The sequence below is a fragment of the Ammodytes marinus genome, assembly GCF_949987685.1.
Source record: "Ammodytes marinus genome assembly, chromosome: 14".
NCBI classification, from domain to species: domain Eukaryota; kingdom Metazoa; phylum Chordata; class Actinopteri; order Uranoscopiformes; family Ammodytidae; genus Ammodytes; species Ammodytes marinus.
In genome coordinates this window covers 16866684-16879794 of record NC_137218.1, presented here as the reverse complement: position 1 = coordinate 16879794, position 13111 = coordinate 16866684, and the positions used below count along the sequence as shown (strand labels likewise).

At 40.2% G+C, this 13111-nt stretch overlaps 1 protein-coding gene across 2 annotated transcripts; it reads right to left on the bottom strand.

Annotated features, from left to right (window-relative positions):
- Window positions 1-822: 822 nt before the first annotated feature.
- Window positions 823-11934, bottom strand: sms (spermine synthase). Of its 2 annotated transcripts, XM_080040627.1 has the most exons (12): window positions 11786-11934; window positions 11070-11190; window positions 10277-10364; window positions 9641-9705; window positions 9339-9514; window positions 8953-9107; window positions 8746-8835; window positions 8260-8374; window positions 6469-6548; window positions 3188-3303; window positions 2578-2649; window positions 823-1853 (listed from the first exon to the last, which is right to left on the bottom strand). In XM_080040627.1, the coding sequence occupies exons 1-11, from the start codon at window positions 11829-11831 to the stop codon at window positions 2619-2621; spliced, it is 1083 nt and encodes a 360-aa protein (XP_079896753.1). In that variant the 5' UTR covers window positions 11832-11934; the 3' UTR covers window positions 823-1853; window positions 2578-2618. The 2 variants fall into 2 exon arrangements, with proteins under 2 accessions (XP_079896753.1, XP_079896752.1); XM_080040626.1 differs by having other exon boundaries at window positions 827-2649.
- Window positions 11935-13111: the final 1177 nt, after the last annotated feature.

The window sequence follows — 13111 nt, the reverse complement described above, 5'->3', positions numbered from 1 at the left end:
GTGCAGTGTGAGTTTTCGGCCACACATTGCACTTTGCGTTAAGGCCAACAACTTCCTTTTTGGTCTCATCTGACCAGAGCACCTTCCTCCAACCCCTTGCCACAAGCCATGCTCATATTCAGATGAGACCAAGCTTGAAGTTTTTGGCCTGAATGCAAAACGCAATGTGTGGCGGAAACTAACACTGCACATCACCCTATAAACCCCATCCTCACCGAGTTGAGACTGCGGTGGCGGTTCACCTTCCAGAGGGACAACTACCCTAAACATACAGCCAGATCTACTATGGAATGGTTTAAATCAAAGCATAGTCATGTGTTAGAATGGCCCAGTCAAAGTCCAGACCTCAATCCAATTGAGAATCTCTGGAAAGACTTGCAAATTGGTGTTCACAGACGCTCTCCATCCAATCTGATGCTAAATCTGAAGCTCAAGCTATTTTTTAAAGAAGAATAGGCAAAAATGTCAGTCTGTAGATGGGCAAAGCTGGTAGAGACATACCCCAAATAGATTTACAGCTGTAATTGCAGGGATAGGTGGTTCTACAAAGCAATGACTTGGGGGGCTGAATACTTTTGCACACCACACGTTTCAGTTTTTAATTTATAAAAAAAAATGTAAAACCACGTTTCATTTTCATTCCACTTCACAATTATGCGCCACTTTGTGTTGGTCTATCACATAAAATCCCAATAAAATAAATGTACGTGTGTGGTTATAACGTGACTAAATGTCCAACATTTCAAGGGGTATGAATACTTTTGCAAGGCACTGTAGCTGTGAAATAACCAATATCATACAATGTTTTATGACATTGTTATCATGTAGACTGCTTTTGTTTATGTTTGATACCGAACAGCCAACATCATTTTTGAAAGATGTGATGAAGTGCTTGGAAAAAACTAAATTCTCAGAGACAATGCGATTAGATTTGTTCTATTTGATATGGCAACCTCTAAACAAGATACACACAGGACCAAGTCTAAAAAAAAAAAACCTGACCAATCAACACATATTCATGTTTGTCTTCATAGCTTATTACCAACTCGAATCTAGTTTTTTTTTACCTTTATTTATACAGGTAAATCCCATTGAGACCGAAGACTCTTTTGCAAGGGAGACCTCTTTTCCTTTCCCACGTTACCATTCACACACCATTCAGACACCGATAGCAGACTAACTATCGACATTCACACCAGGCAAGGTGGGTGAAGTGTCTTGCCCAAGGACACAACAACCATGACACAAGTGGCAGGGCGGGGATCGAACCTCCAACCCTTTGATCATCGGCCGACACGCTCTACCACCTGAGCCACAGTCGCCCCAAAGTTACATGTTCAGCAGATAATTGTCCCAGGAAACACACACAACCATGCTGTATCCATCTACATTGTTTCTTTGCTCACTATTCATACAGATAGGCTTTATCCAAAGGGTGACCTTCATTATTATGATCAATTCCATTTATTTTGAGAAAAAAAAAAAAAAAAAAAAGCCTAGCCAAAAACACTTTAATTGTATGATCACAAAAAATATGTCAAGTGGGACAGAACAGCATTTGGTGAAATTATATAGAATAAATAAATGTAACTCAGTCCCACAGGGTCGGTCACGTGTAAACGTGCTGTGTACTATATATGCAAGCTACATTCACTGTCCTTTACATGCACCTAATACAGTCTTAAAAAACTTAAAATATATCAGGAGAAACCAAAGGTGCTAATAAAACATGACATATAAACAGCACAAGCACAGAGGTGGCATTAAAGTGATGGAAATGTTTCCCTTTTAAAACACATTTGGACTTCAACACTTCCGTCCCACTGGACATGATCACATTGCCTTGATAAAACCTGAAAAAAAATCAAATCACATATAAGAGGCAGTAACAGAAACTTAAGAACTTAAAAGCACCTCAGTTCAGCTTTGCTGAGCCTATAGATTGCCCTATCACACAATTTGAGCTCAAAACTCAAGCGTACAGAGTAAACCTAAAGAAAATGAGATAACACACGCCTGTTGTAAGGAGTTACACCACATCATCAGTGTATCAAACCACGGTTTAAACATCTAACAGTTCCATCAGAGTACATGCAAATGGACATTCCAAGCAAAGTAACACCAACAAAATACAACTCATAAGTTGTAGCAAACAATGGTGAAACAAACTAAAACAGGGAGAGAGAGAGCAGGAAGATTGGGGTTATTTGAGAGGGGATTATTGTGCCACCAAAGACGTGCTCAGACTGAATGCAAAGATCATTTTCATCTTAATTCACACTTAAGTTACCGCTGGAGTGTTTGCAGTCCATGCTTATTACCAAAAATCAGCCAATTACAATACAGACGTTAGCTGTAGCTCATTAATATTAGACAGACTGCTTTGTGTGTGTGAGGAAAGCGCTGTGTAAATCTGAACTGCTCACACTTACAATGTGGCTAATTTGACCTTGGAAGGAAATAACCCCTTTAAAAGATTACATACCTGTAACAATGCATTCATTCAAACTTTTGTTTTGCTCGCGATCAGTCTGAACACACCTTTTAGGCTACAGCAGAAATAGGAGTAGCATTTACATTCCAGCCGCTGGGGTTTCACGCAGAGAAAAACTGGAGGTTTACTTCTTCCATATGGTGTAGAAAACCCATCTGATCCAGAAGAATGAAGGATTAAACAAAACCAAATATGAAACTATTTAACTAGATGAGTTACCAATAGAAATAAAGGGCCAAACCTAAACAAAACTGGATCCAGACCATAAGGTCGTGTTCACACCCAATAGTCCGCTTCTTTGGTGTGCACCAGTTGAGAGCAGTTACATTGTTTGGTTTTTCAGATGGTTCTGTTCACATTCACAAAGACAAAACTCAAACTTACCATACATTGTAAAGAAATGTCACGCGCCCACCTCTTCAAGCGGCGCAGAGTCTGGTTGTTTAATACGCACCAGTCTCGGACTGTGTTCAAACCAACCCTAATGATCTGCACCAAGGGGCTTAAACGCTCCAGGGTTAGTTTCAACCGCACTTAACACAGCTGGTGTGAACACGCCCAAAGCAGACGGTCAAATACTATCATGTAAAAACTATTTTATACGTATATTTATTCACTGTCGTTTGTTTTATATAAACATCATCACATTACACCATTCACACATCAAAACCCTTCAATCTGACAAAAGGATACAGCTCCAAGTAGGAGGGCACACACACCACCTCTTTGGAGAAGTCCACGGGACACGAGAGCGTTCCCAGCTGCTCCTCATACTGACTCAGTGTCTCTGTCAGATTCACACTGTTTCCCTGGTGACCAGTGGCAGAAAAGAAGAATGCATATTGTAGCTAAAGATAGTTTTTGACCATCACAGGAGGGGTTATGAGAGAAGTGAAGTGTACATCCCAATGCTAAGCCACAATAAAACATCTATGTTGCTTATTTCCCATACAGTCCCCTCCAATAGTATTGGAACGGTGAGGCCAATTCCTTTATTTTTGCTGTAGACTGGAAACATTTGGGTTTGACACCAAACGATGAATATGAGACAATAGCTCAACATTTCAGCTTTCATTTCCAGGTATTCACATCTGGATCCGATACACAACTTAGAAGATAGCATTTTTTGAAAGGGAACGCCAAATTTTTAGGCGAGCAGAAGTATTGGAACAGATAGACTTTAAAGAAATTAAAGTGAATAAACCGTAATATTTTGTCGCAAATACTTTGCTTGCAATAACCACATCAAGCCTGTGACCCAATGACATCACCAAACTTTTGCATTCTTCTTTTGTGATGCTTTTCCAGGCTTTCACCGCAGCCTCATTCAGTTGCTGTTTGTTTTGGGGGGGGTTACTCCCTTCGGTCTCCTTTTTAGCAGGTAACGTGCATGCTCTAAAAGGTTTAAATCTGTAGATTGACATGGCCAGTCTAAAACTTTCCACTTCTTGCCCCTGATGAACTCCTTTGTTGTTTTTGCAGTTTTTTTGGATCATTATCTTGCTGCATGATGAAGGATCTTCCAATCAGTTTGGTTGCATCTTTCTTTAAATTGGCAGACAAAATGTTCCTGTAGACTTCCAAGTTAATTTTGCTGCTGCCATCATGTGTTACTGTGTTGTTGTCAAGATGCACCTTTACCAAAGTGATGGAAAGGCTAAAGTTTAGAGAAAAAAAGAATCTGCTCATGATCCCAAACATACAAGCTCATCTGTGAAACACGGTGGAGGCAATGTCATGGCTTGGGCTTGCATGGCTTCTTCTGGGACGGGCTCATTAATCTTCATTGATGATGTAACACATGATGGCAACAGCAAAATGAACTCTAAGTCTACAGAAACATTTTGTCTGACAATTTAAGGAAAGATGCAACCAAACTGGTTGGAAGATCCTCCATCATGCAGCAAGATAATGACCCAAAACACAACAAAGGAGTTAATCAGGGGCAAGAAGTGGAAGGTTGTAGACTGGCCAAGTCAATCTCCAGACTTAGACTATAGAGCAGGGGTGTCAAACTCATTTTGGTTCGAGGGCCACATACAGCCTCTCTGATCTCAAGTGGGCCGGACGAGTACAATAATGGCAAAATAACGTACATCAACTCCAAATCTCTAGCTTTGTTTTTCAGTAATATGCTTTATCACTCAGTCTACATTTGTAACCTACATTATCACGGATCACAAGGGATCTCTGTACCCCCCAGGAAATGTCTTAGTAAAGGTTGCTGCTGGCCATGGGAATAGGAGGTGCGGCGCGCAGCGCCGCAGCAAAAATTTGGGGGGTATTTTGCTCAAAGATGCCAATACGCACTAATGAAATAAACAACTGTTTATTTGAATACACAAATACAACAGGCACTGACCTTACAGTTGTCCAATTTTGTTTACTATATGTACAGGGACACATTTTGTGCAAACATGCAGACAGTACAAAATAAAATTTAATAAAAGTGCAACTTCTACTGTTTTGATTTATTTTTAAATACAGAGGTTATTGGTTGTTTTGGAATTCGTTTTTCCCAATTTAAAACATAAAAATAAAGCAGCATGGAAAATTAGGAAATAAATCTTGTAGGCCTACACTAGCATGCTCCTGCTCGTTTCGCACGTGCAGAGCCGCGGACACATCGCGCTTGCTAGTACATTAATTGTTCAGCACTAAAAATAAAAATTGTTTTATTTATTTTTTATTTTTTTGGTTTTTACTTTGCCATAAAGCACTGGAGGAAACATTAATAGCGGTGAAGCAAGATTGCTATTTACCATTTCCCACGTTGCTAAAATGTGCTTTTTTTTTATTTAGGCTGCCCCCTAGCGGCTGGAGTGAGCATTTTGGTTATTTCTTTAAAAATTCATATCTCCTCACAGGAATGGGCTAGAGACTTACTTTTTTTTTTGAAATGCTCATAAATGTGTGCTCTACAAGTCGCGGGCCGGATTAAATCATCTCGCGGGCCGCATCCGGCCCGCGGGCCGTATGTTTGACACCACTGCTATAGAGCATGCATTTTACCTGCCAAAGAGGACACTTAACAGAGTAACCCCCTAACACAAACAGCAACTGAATGAGGCTGCGTTGAAAGCCTGGAAAAGCATCACAAAAGAAGAAGTTTGGTGATGTCAATGGGTCACAGGCTTGATGCAGTTATTGCAAGCAAAGGATTTGCGACAACATATTACGTTTTATTCACTTTAATTTATTTAAAGTCTATCTGTTCCAATACTTCTGCTCGCCTAAAAATGTGGTGTTCCTTTACAAAAAATGCTATCGTCTAAGTTGTGTATCGGATCCAGATGTTAATACCAGGAAATGAAAGCTGAAATGTTGATCTATTGTCTCATATTCATCGTTTGGTGTCAAACCCAAATGTTTCCAGTCTACAGCAAAAATAAAGGAATTGGCCTCACCGTTCCAATACTATTGGAGTTGACTGTAGGTGGCAATACAATATTACTGTTTGACAATTTGAAACTTCTTTTTAATTAAAAATTGGCCATAAAGTTTTGGATCCAAGGACAATCTCATCCCTCCCAACACATAACACTGACATTCTTTTTCTTGGATGATATTATACTGGTTCAAAGGTGGAGTCAGTGATTCGGGAGAAAGCTTGTTATCAAAATCACTTTGTCAAAATCAGTGAATATCTCCTCATGATCCGACCGCTACCTTTACGTATTGTGTGTGTGCTGAAAAGAAATCTGATGTAAATACACAGCCTGGGTTCTGTAAACTGGTATGCAAAATAAGGGTATATAAACAAAGGGGGCCCACCATACCTAGCAACATGCCCGTTCACAGAGCCTAGGCTGTGTATTAACAATGGATTTTTTTCCAGCGCACACAGATTTTTAGGAGATATTCACCGATTTTGGCAAAAAGTTTCTCGACAACAATCGCATATCGTCTCAGAAACGTTGCATTAGTTTTTTTAGGAAAAACTGGTAAAAAAGGACAAGAAGTACAAGACTCACCTGTGTGAAATATTTCCCAGCAGGATGCAGGACTTTAATTGACAGATCTAAGATGAGACGCAGGAACTCCCATGTTGAGTCTAAAACAAGGAGTTAGACAGGTTCAGACACAAGTTGAAGAATGAAAAGTGGTTTGCCTGGCTGCATTGGACATTGAGGATGTTGAAGATGTATACATCTTTGCTGGCATAACGGTGGGGATGCTTGCTTTGGGATTTGCTTTGTATGTCCTGTATCGCAAACTGAAGAAACTCATTGTTGCACAAGCGGAAGGGAGAGATGGAAGATGTACAGCTTCGAAAGATATGGATGGAACAAAACAGGCTATTACTGCTGTTCGGGAGGGGATAGCAAAAATTGTATCCAGTATTGCATCTATCAAAGGAGACATCACAGCTATCAAAGGAGAAATCGCTGGAATCGCGGACATCAAAGGAGACATCGTAAAAATGGCTACAGTGGAAAGAGAGAATAACGATGAGTAATTAAAATTCATCGGGAAAATGGAAAGCATGTCAGTTGTGCAAGGTCAATGAATAATGAGAATGAAAATTGACTGTGTATTGGACTGCAGCTGCTTAACGAAAAAAAAAATAGCAAAATCATCAAAAAAAAAAACAACAACAAAATTGTGTGTTTTCTTTCTTTTTTACTTTTATTTTCTGTAACAGTAAATGTGTATCTGAATCTGATGAAAATGGGGGCGGGACCCGATAAGCCTTAGGCTTCTTCCGTCACCCTTCGGACAACACAAAGTAAGATGTATGATGTGAAAGAGATAATTGTGTATTGTGTGGAATTGTCCGAAAGAATAATAAATAAAATAAATAAATAAATAATTAACAAATCTCTGTTGTGCACTTATTTAAGCCCCCAGGCTCGTGATACACTCGTAGGCCACTTTCTTAGGTACACCTGTTCAACTGCTTGTTAATATGTACTCAGTGAATCACATAGAAGCTAATCACATGGCAGCAACTCAAATGCATTTAGGAATGTAGACATGGGCTGAACATCAACCAAGCACCAAAGTGGGAAAGAAAGATAACTTAAGTGACTTTGAAGGTTGTGTTGTTGTCATTGCCAGACTGAATGGTTTGAGTACTTAAGAAATTGGTAATCTACTGGAATTTTAACGCAAGACCATCTCTACGGTTTACAGAGAATTGTCAAAAAATAATAATTCTCTTGACGAAAATGCCTTTCTGGGGGCAGTGTACCGGAGTATTGTTGCTGACCATGTCACTCCCTTTATGACCAGAAATGTCATCATCTTCTGATTAGGCATGGGCTGGTCCCTGGTTTCAAGGTATAAAACAAGTTGAACATTTTTCAAAACCACAAAGTTTTTTTCATCATGCCGTTCCTGAGGTATCAGCTGTTCAGCTGTTCAGCTGTCAGGTCACGACCCCTCTGGCTACCTCTGGCTACTTCCAGCAGGATAATGTGCAATGTCACAAAGGTCAAATTCTCTCAAACTTTTTTCTTGAACACGTTTCGAGTCAAACAGCCTCCACCGTCACTAAAAGTCAAACCAGTGGAGCATGTTTTGGGTGTGGTGGAACAGTAGATTCACAGGATTGCTGCACAGCCAAAAGCAGTTATTGGGATGCTGTCCTGTCAACATGGAACAAACACCCTCAGGAATGTTTCAAGCACCTTGCTTAATCTATGTCACAGAGAACTGAAGCAGTCAAAGGCTCAACACAGCACTAGCAAGTTGTACCCAATAAAATGGCCGGGGAGTGTTTTTATGTTTATGCATACAAAACAATAAACAAATACAGAAACCTTCTTCTGGCTCAGTGGATATTGGGACTGCAGTGAGGTCATTAATAACGTAATCAAACGTCCTTCCTTCCTGGACATACTTCTTCAGCACGGGGACACAGTCCTCAACTAGTACCTGTGATGCAAGAGACAAGAACAATCCACTTAAAATCCCTGTTTGTATTGCATTCTCTGTATAAGATGTTATTTTAAAATGTTCTGCTTTAGTTTAAATTCTTTCCACCTATGGTATGGTTTTTGGCGCATGGTTCTTCATAAAACATTTGCGCTATACAAGAATATTATATCTAGATGAACAGATTTTTTTATTTTCATGTATTGGTTACACAGCCATCTTGGGGCTTCACTCCTTCCTAGTATCATGAATGAGAAACCTCACAGCACTTTTAACACACTTTTGACAACCGGTGTCATGATACTGGTAATTCCGGGTCACTAATGTTGGATTTTACAGCAGTAGCATATGAATTTCTATTAAGCACTCACTTGGTAACAGTCTCCCTTCAGGTTGTCAAGGATATTGCCGCAAGTTTCTCTCATGTGCGTTCTGCACGCATCTATCACCTTCTGGTCAATGTGCGCACTTTGTTAAGGAACGATCATTCTCATGCAGAGAGAGAGAAAACTACTTTTGTTTTGGGGCAAAAATAAGATTTTAAAAGATTCAATAGGGCAGAACATATAAAAGGATATCTCCAACATGGTGATCATCTTTGGCTTTTGCTTGACCACCTCAGCAAGGATGCCTCCATCACCTCCTCCTAGTATCAGCACCTCTTTTCCAGCATAGTTCTCTTTTCCACTACCTATGATGGCTTTGGTGTAGGCAAAATCACTATCTGCCAGGTCTGCAAGGTAAAATAAATAATTTACACACTACAGTTCGTATGAATAATATACACTAGAATTGCCATTAAATGCAGTGATGGAACTTTCATTTAATACGTTGCAAATTTTTAGGTCAGGTTAATTCACTTGTTAGACATTATTTATTTACCATCAACTGATGGAGCCAAACTGACCGTTTTGTCTCAAAATAAAAAAATCATGCCGTGCACTGTAGTGTCGTATACACTTACTAACGTCTTCATCGAGAACTAGGATATTTCCAAACTGCCGTGAGTGCAATATTTTTATGTTTTGGTATGCAGAATCTTCTTCGTACACCACCCGGTCAAAGTCATACTCGATCAGTCGGTCATCTGCTGTGGGCAAGTAGCGGTCAATTTTTGCTCCTCGTACGAGCGCTGGGAGCCTTTGGGTGAATTGTGAAGAATGCAATTAGTTAAGGAATGAATACCACTGCAACACATACACTTAGCCAAAAACGCCAATCTCTTTCCAACAACGTGAGCAAACTCAGAATAATCCAGATACTCACCTCTTAACCCGTGTAATATTGCCACTTAAGAGAACTTTCAGCTTCTTTTCCAGTGCATTTAAAAGCTGTGGAGAAACAATTGAGTATGAAATATATCAAACACTTAAGTGCACAATCTTTTTCATCAGCAAACTGACACACTTTATTGGACTACACAGTCAGCTGCAACACAATAACATCAAAACACACAGGCAGTGAACAATTCAGCAGCCATATAATTTTACTGTGCTCTGTGTGTATTTACTGGTCTTGCACAGCAATTACAGTTCTCAGTTGTGTTTTTAAGAAGAATGCCAGATCAGGTCTATTGGGAAATGCTGTGTTTGGACCCTACATAGACAACAGGCAATGATGCAGGACACTGGCCCTTACCCATGAGTCTGTCACATATCCAAAACCTATGTAAGAGGCCAAAAGTTCTGTTAACACTGTTGTTACTATCATTATGTCCTTGCAATACTTTTTTTTTTTTTCACAGGAAATGCTGGGGTTTACAAATGAATACAAAAGATATTTTATTCCCCTGACAAGCTAAAGAAGCGAGCAACATCACATGACGTACTGCATTGTGGGAATTGCAGTGTATTTTTGCTTGATTATTATTAGTATTGTGTTTTGTTTTATTTAGTCACCTACATTGTCTAGTTGTGCAATGTTATCCTCTTCATAACACTGCAGATCAATGGTGACCAAACCATGGGAGTGCACACGCAGAATGACAAGCCTGAGAAATGAAACAGACAAGATAAAAGAGATGGGGACAAAGAAAGAAAGTGAGTAGAACAATTTATTTTATTAGATTTATACCACACCCAAAATTCAATATTTTCAACAAGCTCTTGCTCTCAAAAAGTGGCTGTAAGGTTTGTTGTTTCCTTGGAATAGGAAAGACTTTAGAAACACCACTCCAGTAGCCTAATCCACCTCTCTGGATACCTCATGATACATTTCAAATTACCCAGAAGCAGTGTATTTAGCGGTACTTCCGAATATAGCTAGCAAATGGGCCGTTAAACTGTTTTCAGTAGCTTTCTTCCATTGTCAAACTCTGTGGAATATAAACTTCAACGGCTGATATTTTCAGGATTGTTAAATCTACAAATGTTCAACAAAGTGCTTGTCACTGATTTTCCCACGTTCTCATTGTACAATCATACAACTGGGTCCGTAATATTCACGCATACAAAAAAAATTCCTATGTCTAAAAGTAGAGGTTGAACTCATCTTGACTACGTAAACCAGAAAAGCCAGTTTAGCTCTGAAGAACTGGTTTCTGAATCAGTTTGTGGTCACAGCCAACCTTTTTGTAATTTTGTCATGTTTTTTTTTCTTAATATCACTCCAACAGTGTCAGTATAAAAACAGTCCTAGGTCTTACATGCATCCCAAAACTTTGTGTGACAACAGTACTCTACTTTTTTGTTCTTACCGGCCATTCTTGCCAACAAAAGTAGCCAGATACCCATGCCCATCCGTCTCATGGACAGTCTCTGTCATTTCCTGCTCATGAAATATGGACAGTAGACCGGGAACTGTCGAAGCAGAGTCAACTGGGAGAAGGCAAGGGTTGGAACAATGAAATAATGCAAATGCTTCGGTAACAGTACAGAAGTAAAAGTACAAACACATTTGATGCATTGTAATGGATTAAACTGGGTGTCAACACACTCAGCATCAGCCCACTACTGGCCTTTACCATTGACTGTATTAAGAGTTTTAACCCACAAAACTACAAAAATGGCGGAAAAAGCGCTACTTCCTGTGCGACAGTGATTGAACATACTTTATTGGCATTGTTAGCCAGAGGGGTATTGAGCATGGTATTGAGCCGCTCGAGAGCAATTTGACTGAATAGACAAGTTTTAAAAAAGTGTAACGTATAACTACATACAACCTTTTCAATGAAATCAAAATTATGTCCTTTACTTTGAGCTTTAAGTCTCAAATAGTCAGACTCACATGTATTCGTGCCATGTTCAGCCATGCCCCACGGAAATCAATGCGGCATTACTGTTCTGAAGGGCAGTGACAGACTAGCAGGTTGATGTTAGCAGACTAGCCCGCTAGCTAGCATGCAGCCTTGATGCAGTGGCTGTAACCTGAGTGCAATGACTATTACTCAGCCGCGGCTCACGCTCATCTTACCTGGAGTAGAGAGGCTGAAGTCGAGAGTGTAATGTCGCAGTGCCATGTCTGAATGCAACCGTCATCCATGCCTGGAATAGACAGGCTGCGAGTATTTGGTATTTATATGCAGAGACAGAAGGAGGGCCCTGCTACCACTGCTGCTACCACTAGGCTACACACTCCACAGACCAGGCAGGCGTGGCTACTGTACTGCCAGCGGACCGGTGATAGTGCAGAGAGTCAAGAACGAGACGAGAGAGAAATCTCCCGGCGTTATCTTTGCAATGGCCTTTGCAGACCAAGGGGTGTCTGAAAGTTATCCCCGGAGGGATAACCACTAAATCGCAAAGCGACTACAGGGAAGGGGAGAAAACAAAAAAGCACAAAGCTGTAAAGGGCCACACAGGCTATACCTTTTAATAATACAAACTAAAGCTGAAAGGGTACACAAGTAAAACAGTTGACTTAACACAGAGCGCACTCGGAGACAACCTCTCACTACCGTAATGCATGGTTGTATTAAAGAACTACACTTATCTGATATATGGAGACACCTGAATTCATCAAAGAAAGAATTGTACTGTTACTCAAACTTTAAAAAATCTATTCAAGACAAGATTATTTTTTTAGTGTTCAAATTAAATGGATGCAGGGCTCAAACTTCCCACAATTTCTGGGAGAACAAATTTATATTCATTTTGAGATAAACACATCCCGAATCTTTGCCACAACAAGATTGGAAGCCTACAAGGCACATACAGTATATTAAGCCCAGTTCAGACCAAAGATTCGCCTTGCAACTGTTTGCAACTGCAACTCCTTGCGACGAGACCGCCGAAACGTTCTAAAACTGGACCTTGCGATTTGACATGTTAAATCTTCTGCGACGCCTTGCAACGGCTTGCAACACGCTGCAACGAGCAGTTCACACTGCTGCGATTTCTCCCCCGCGACGTTCTAAAACCGTCTCGTCGCAAGCAGTTGCAAGGCGAATCTTTGGTCTGAACTGGGCTTTAACAGTAAGAGGTAAAATTATAAGTAATACAAGTTCCCTGGCCAACCTTCCTCTCACCAGCAGTCAGATTACTCAACAGCTGCAACTCCGGACTCTGCAGCTTTTTTCACACCCCAGACCGTCTCATATCTCCAACTGTCACTTTTCCAACCATTTAAACGGGGGAATGTGAGCCATCGGGTAATGTGAGACACCCCCTGTATCTAGGCAATGGAACACATTTTTGGTCATGTGAGATATATGTTTTCAAGCCCTTCTCATTTTCCCTTGGCCATGAAAGAGAGGACCTCATGGTGATGTTGTAAGCATGTTTTTTTCACAAAAATGTA

Coding starts and splice junctions, on each gene's coding strand:
- sms (XM_080040627.1), bottom strand. CDS start 11,831: ATGGCACTGCGACATTACACTCTCGACTTCAGCCTCTCTACTCCAG. Junction 11,191..11,785: donor CTTCAGCCTCTCTACTCCAG/GTAAGATGAGCG, acceptor GCCTTCTCCCAG/TTGACTCTGCTTCGACAGTT. Junction 6,549..8,259: donor ATCCACTGAGCCAGAAGAAG/GTTTCTGTATTT, acceptor TCCTTGTTTTAG/ACTCAACATGGGAGTTCCTG.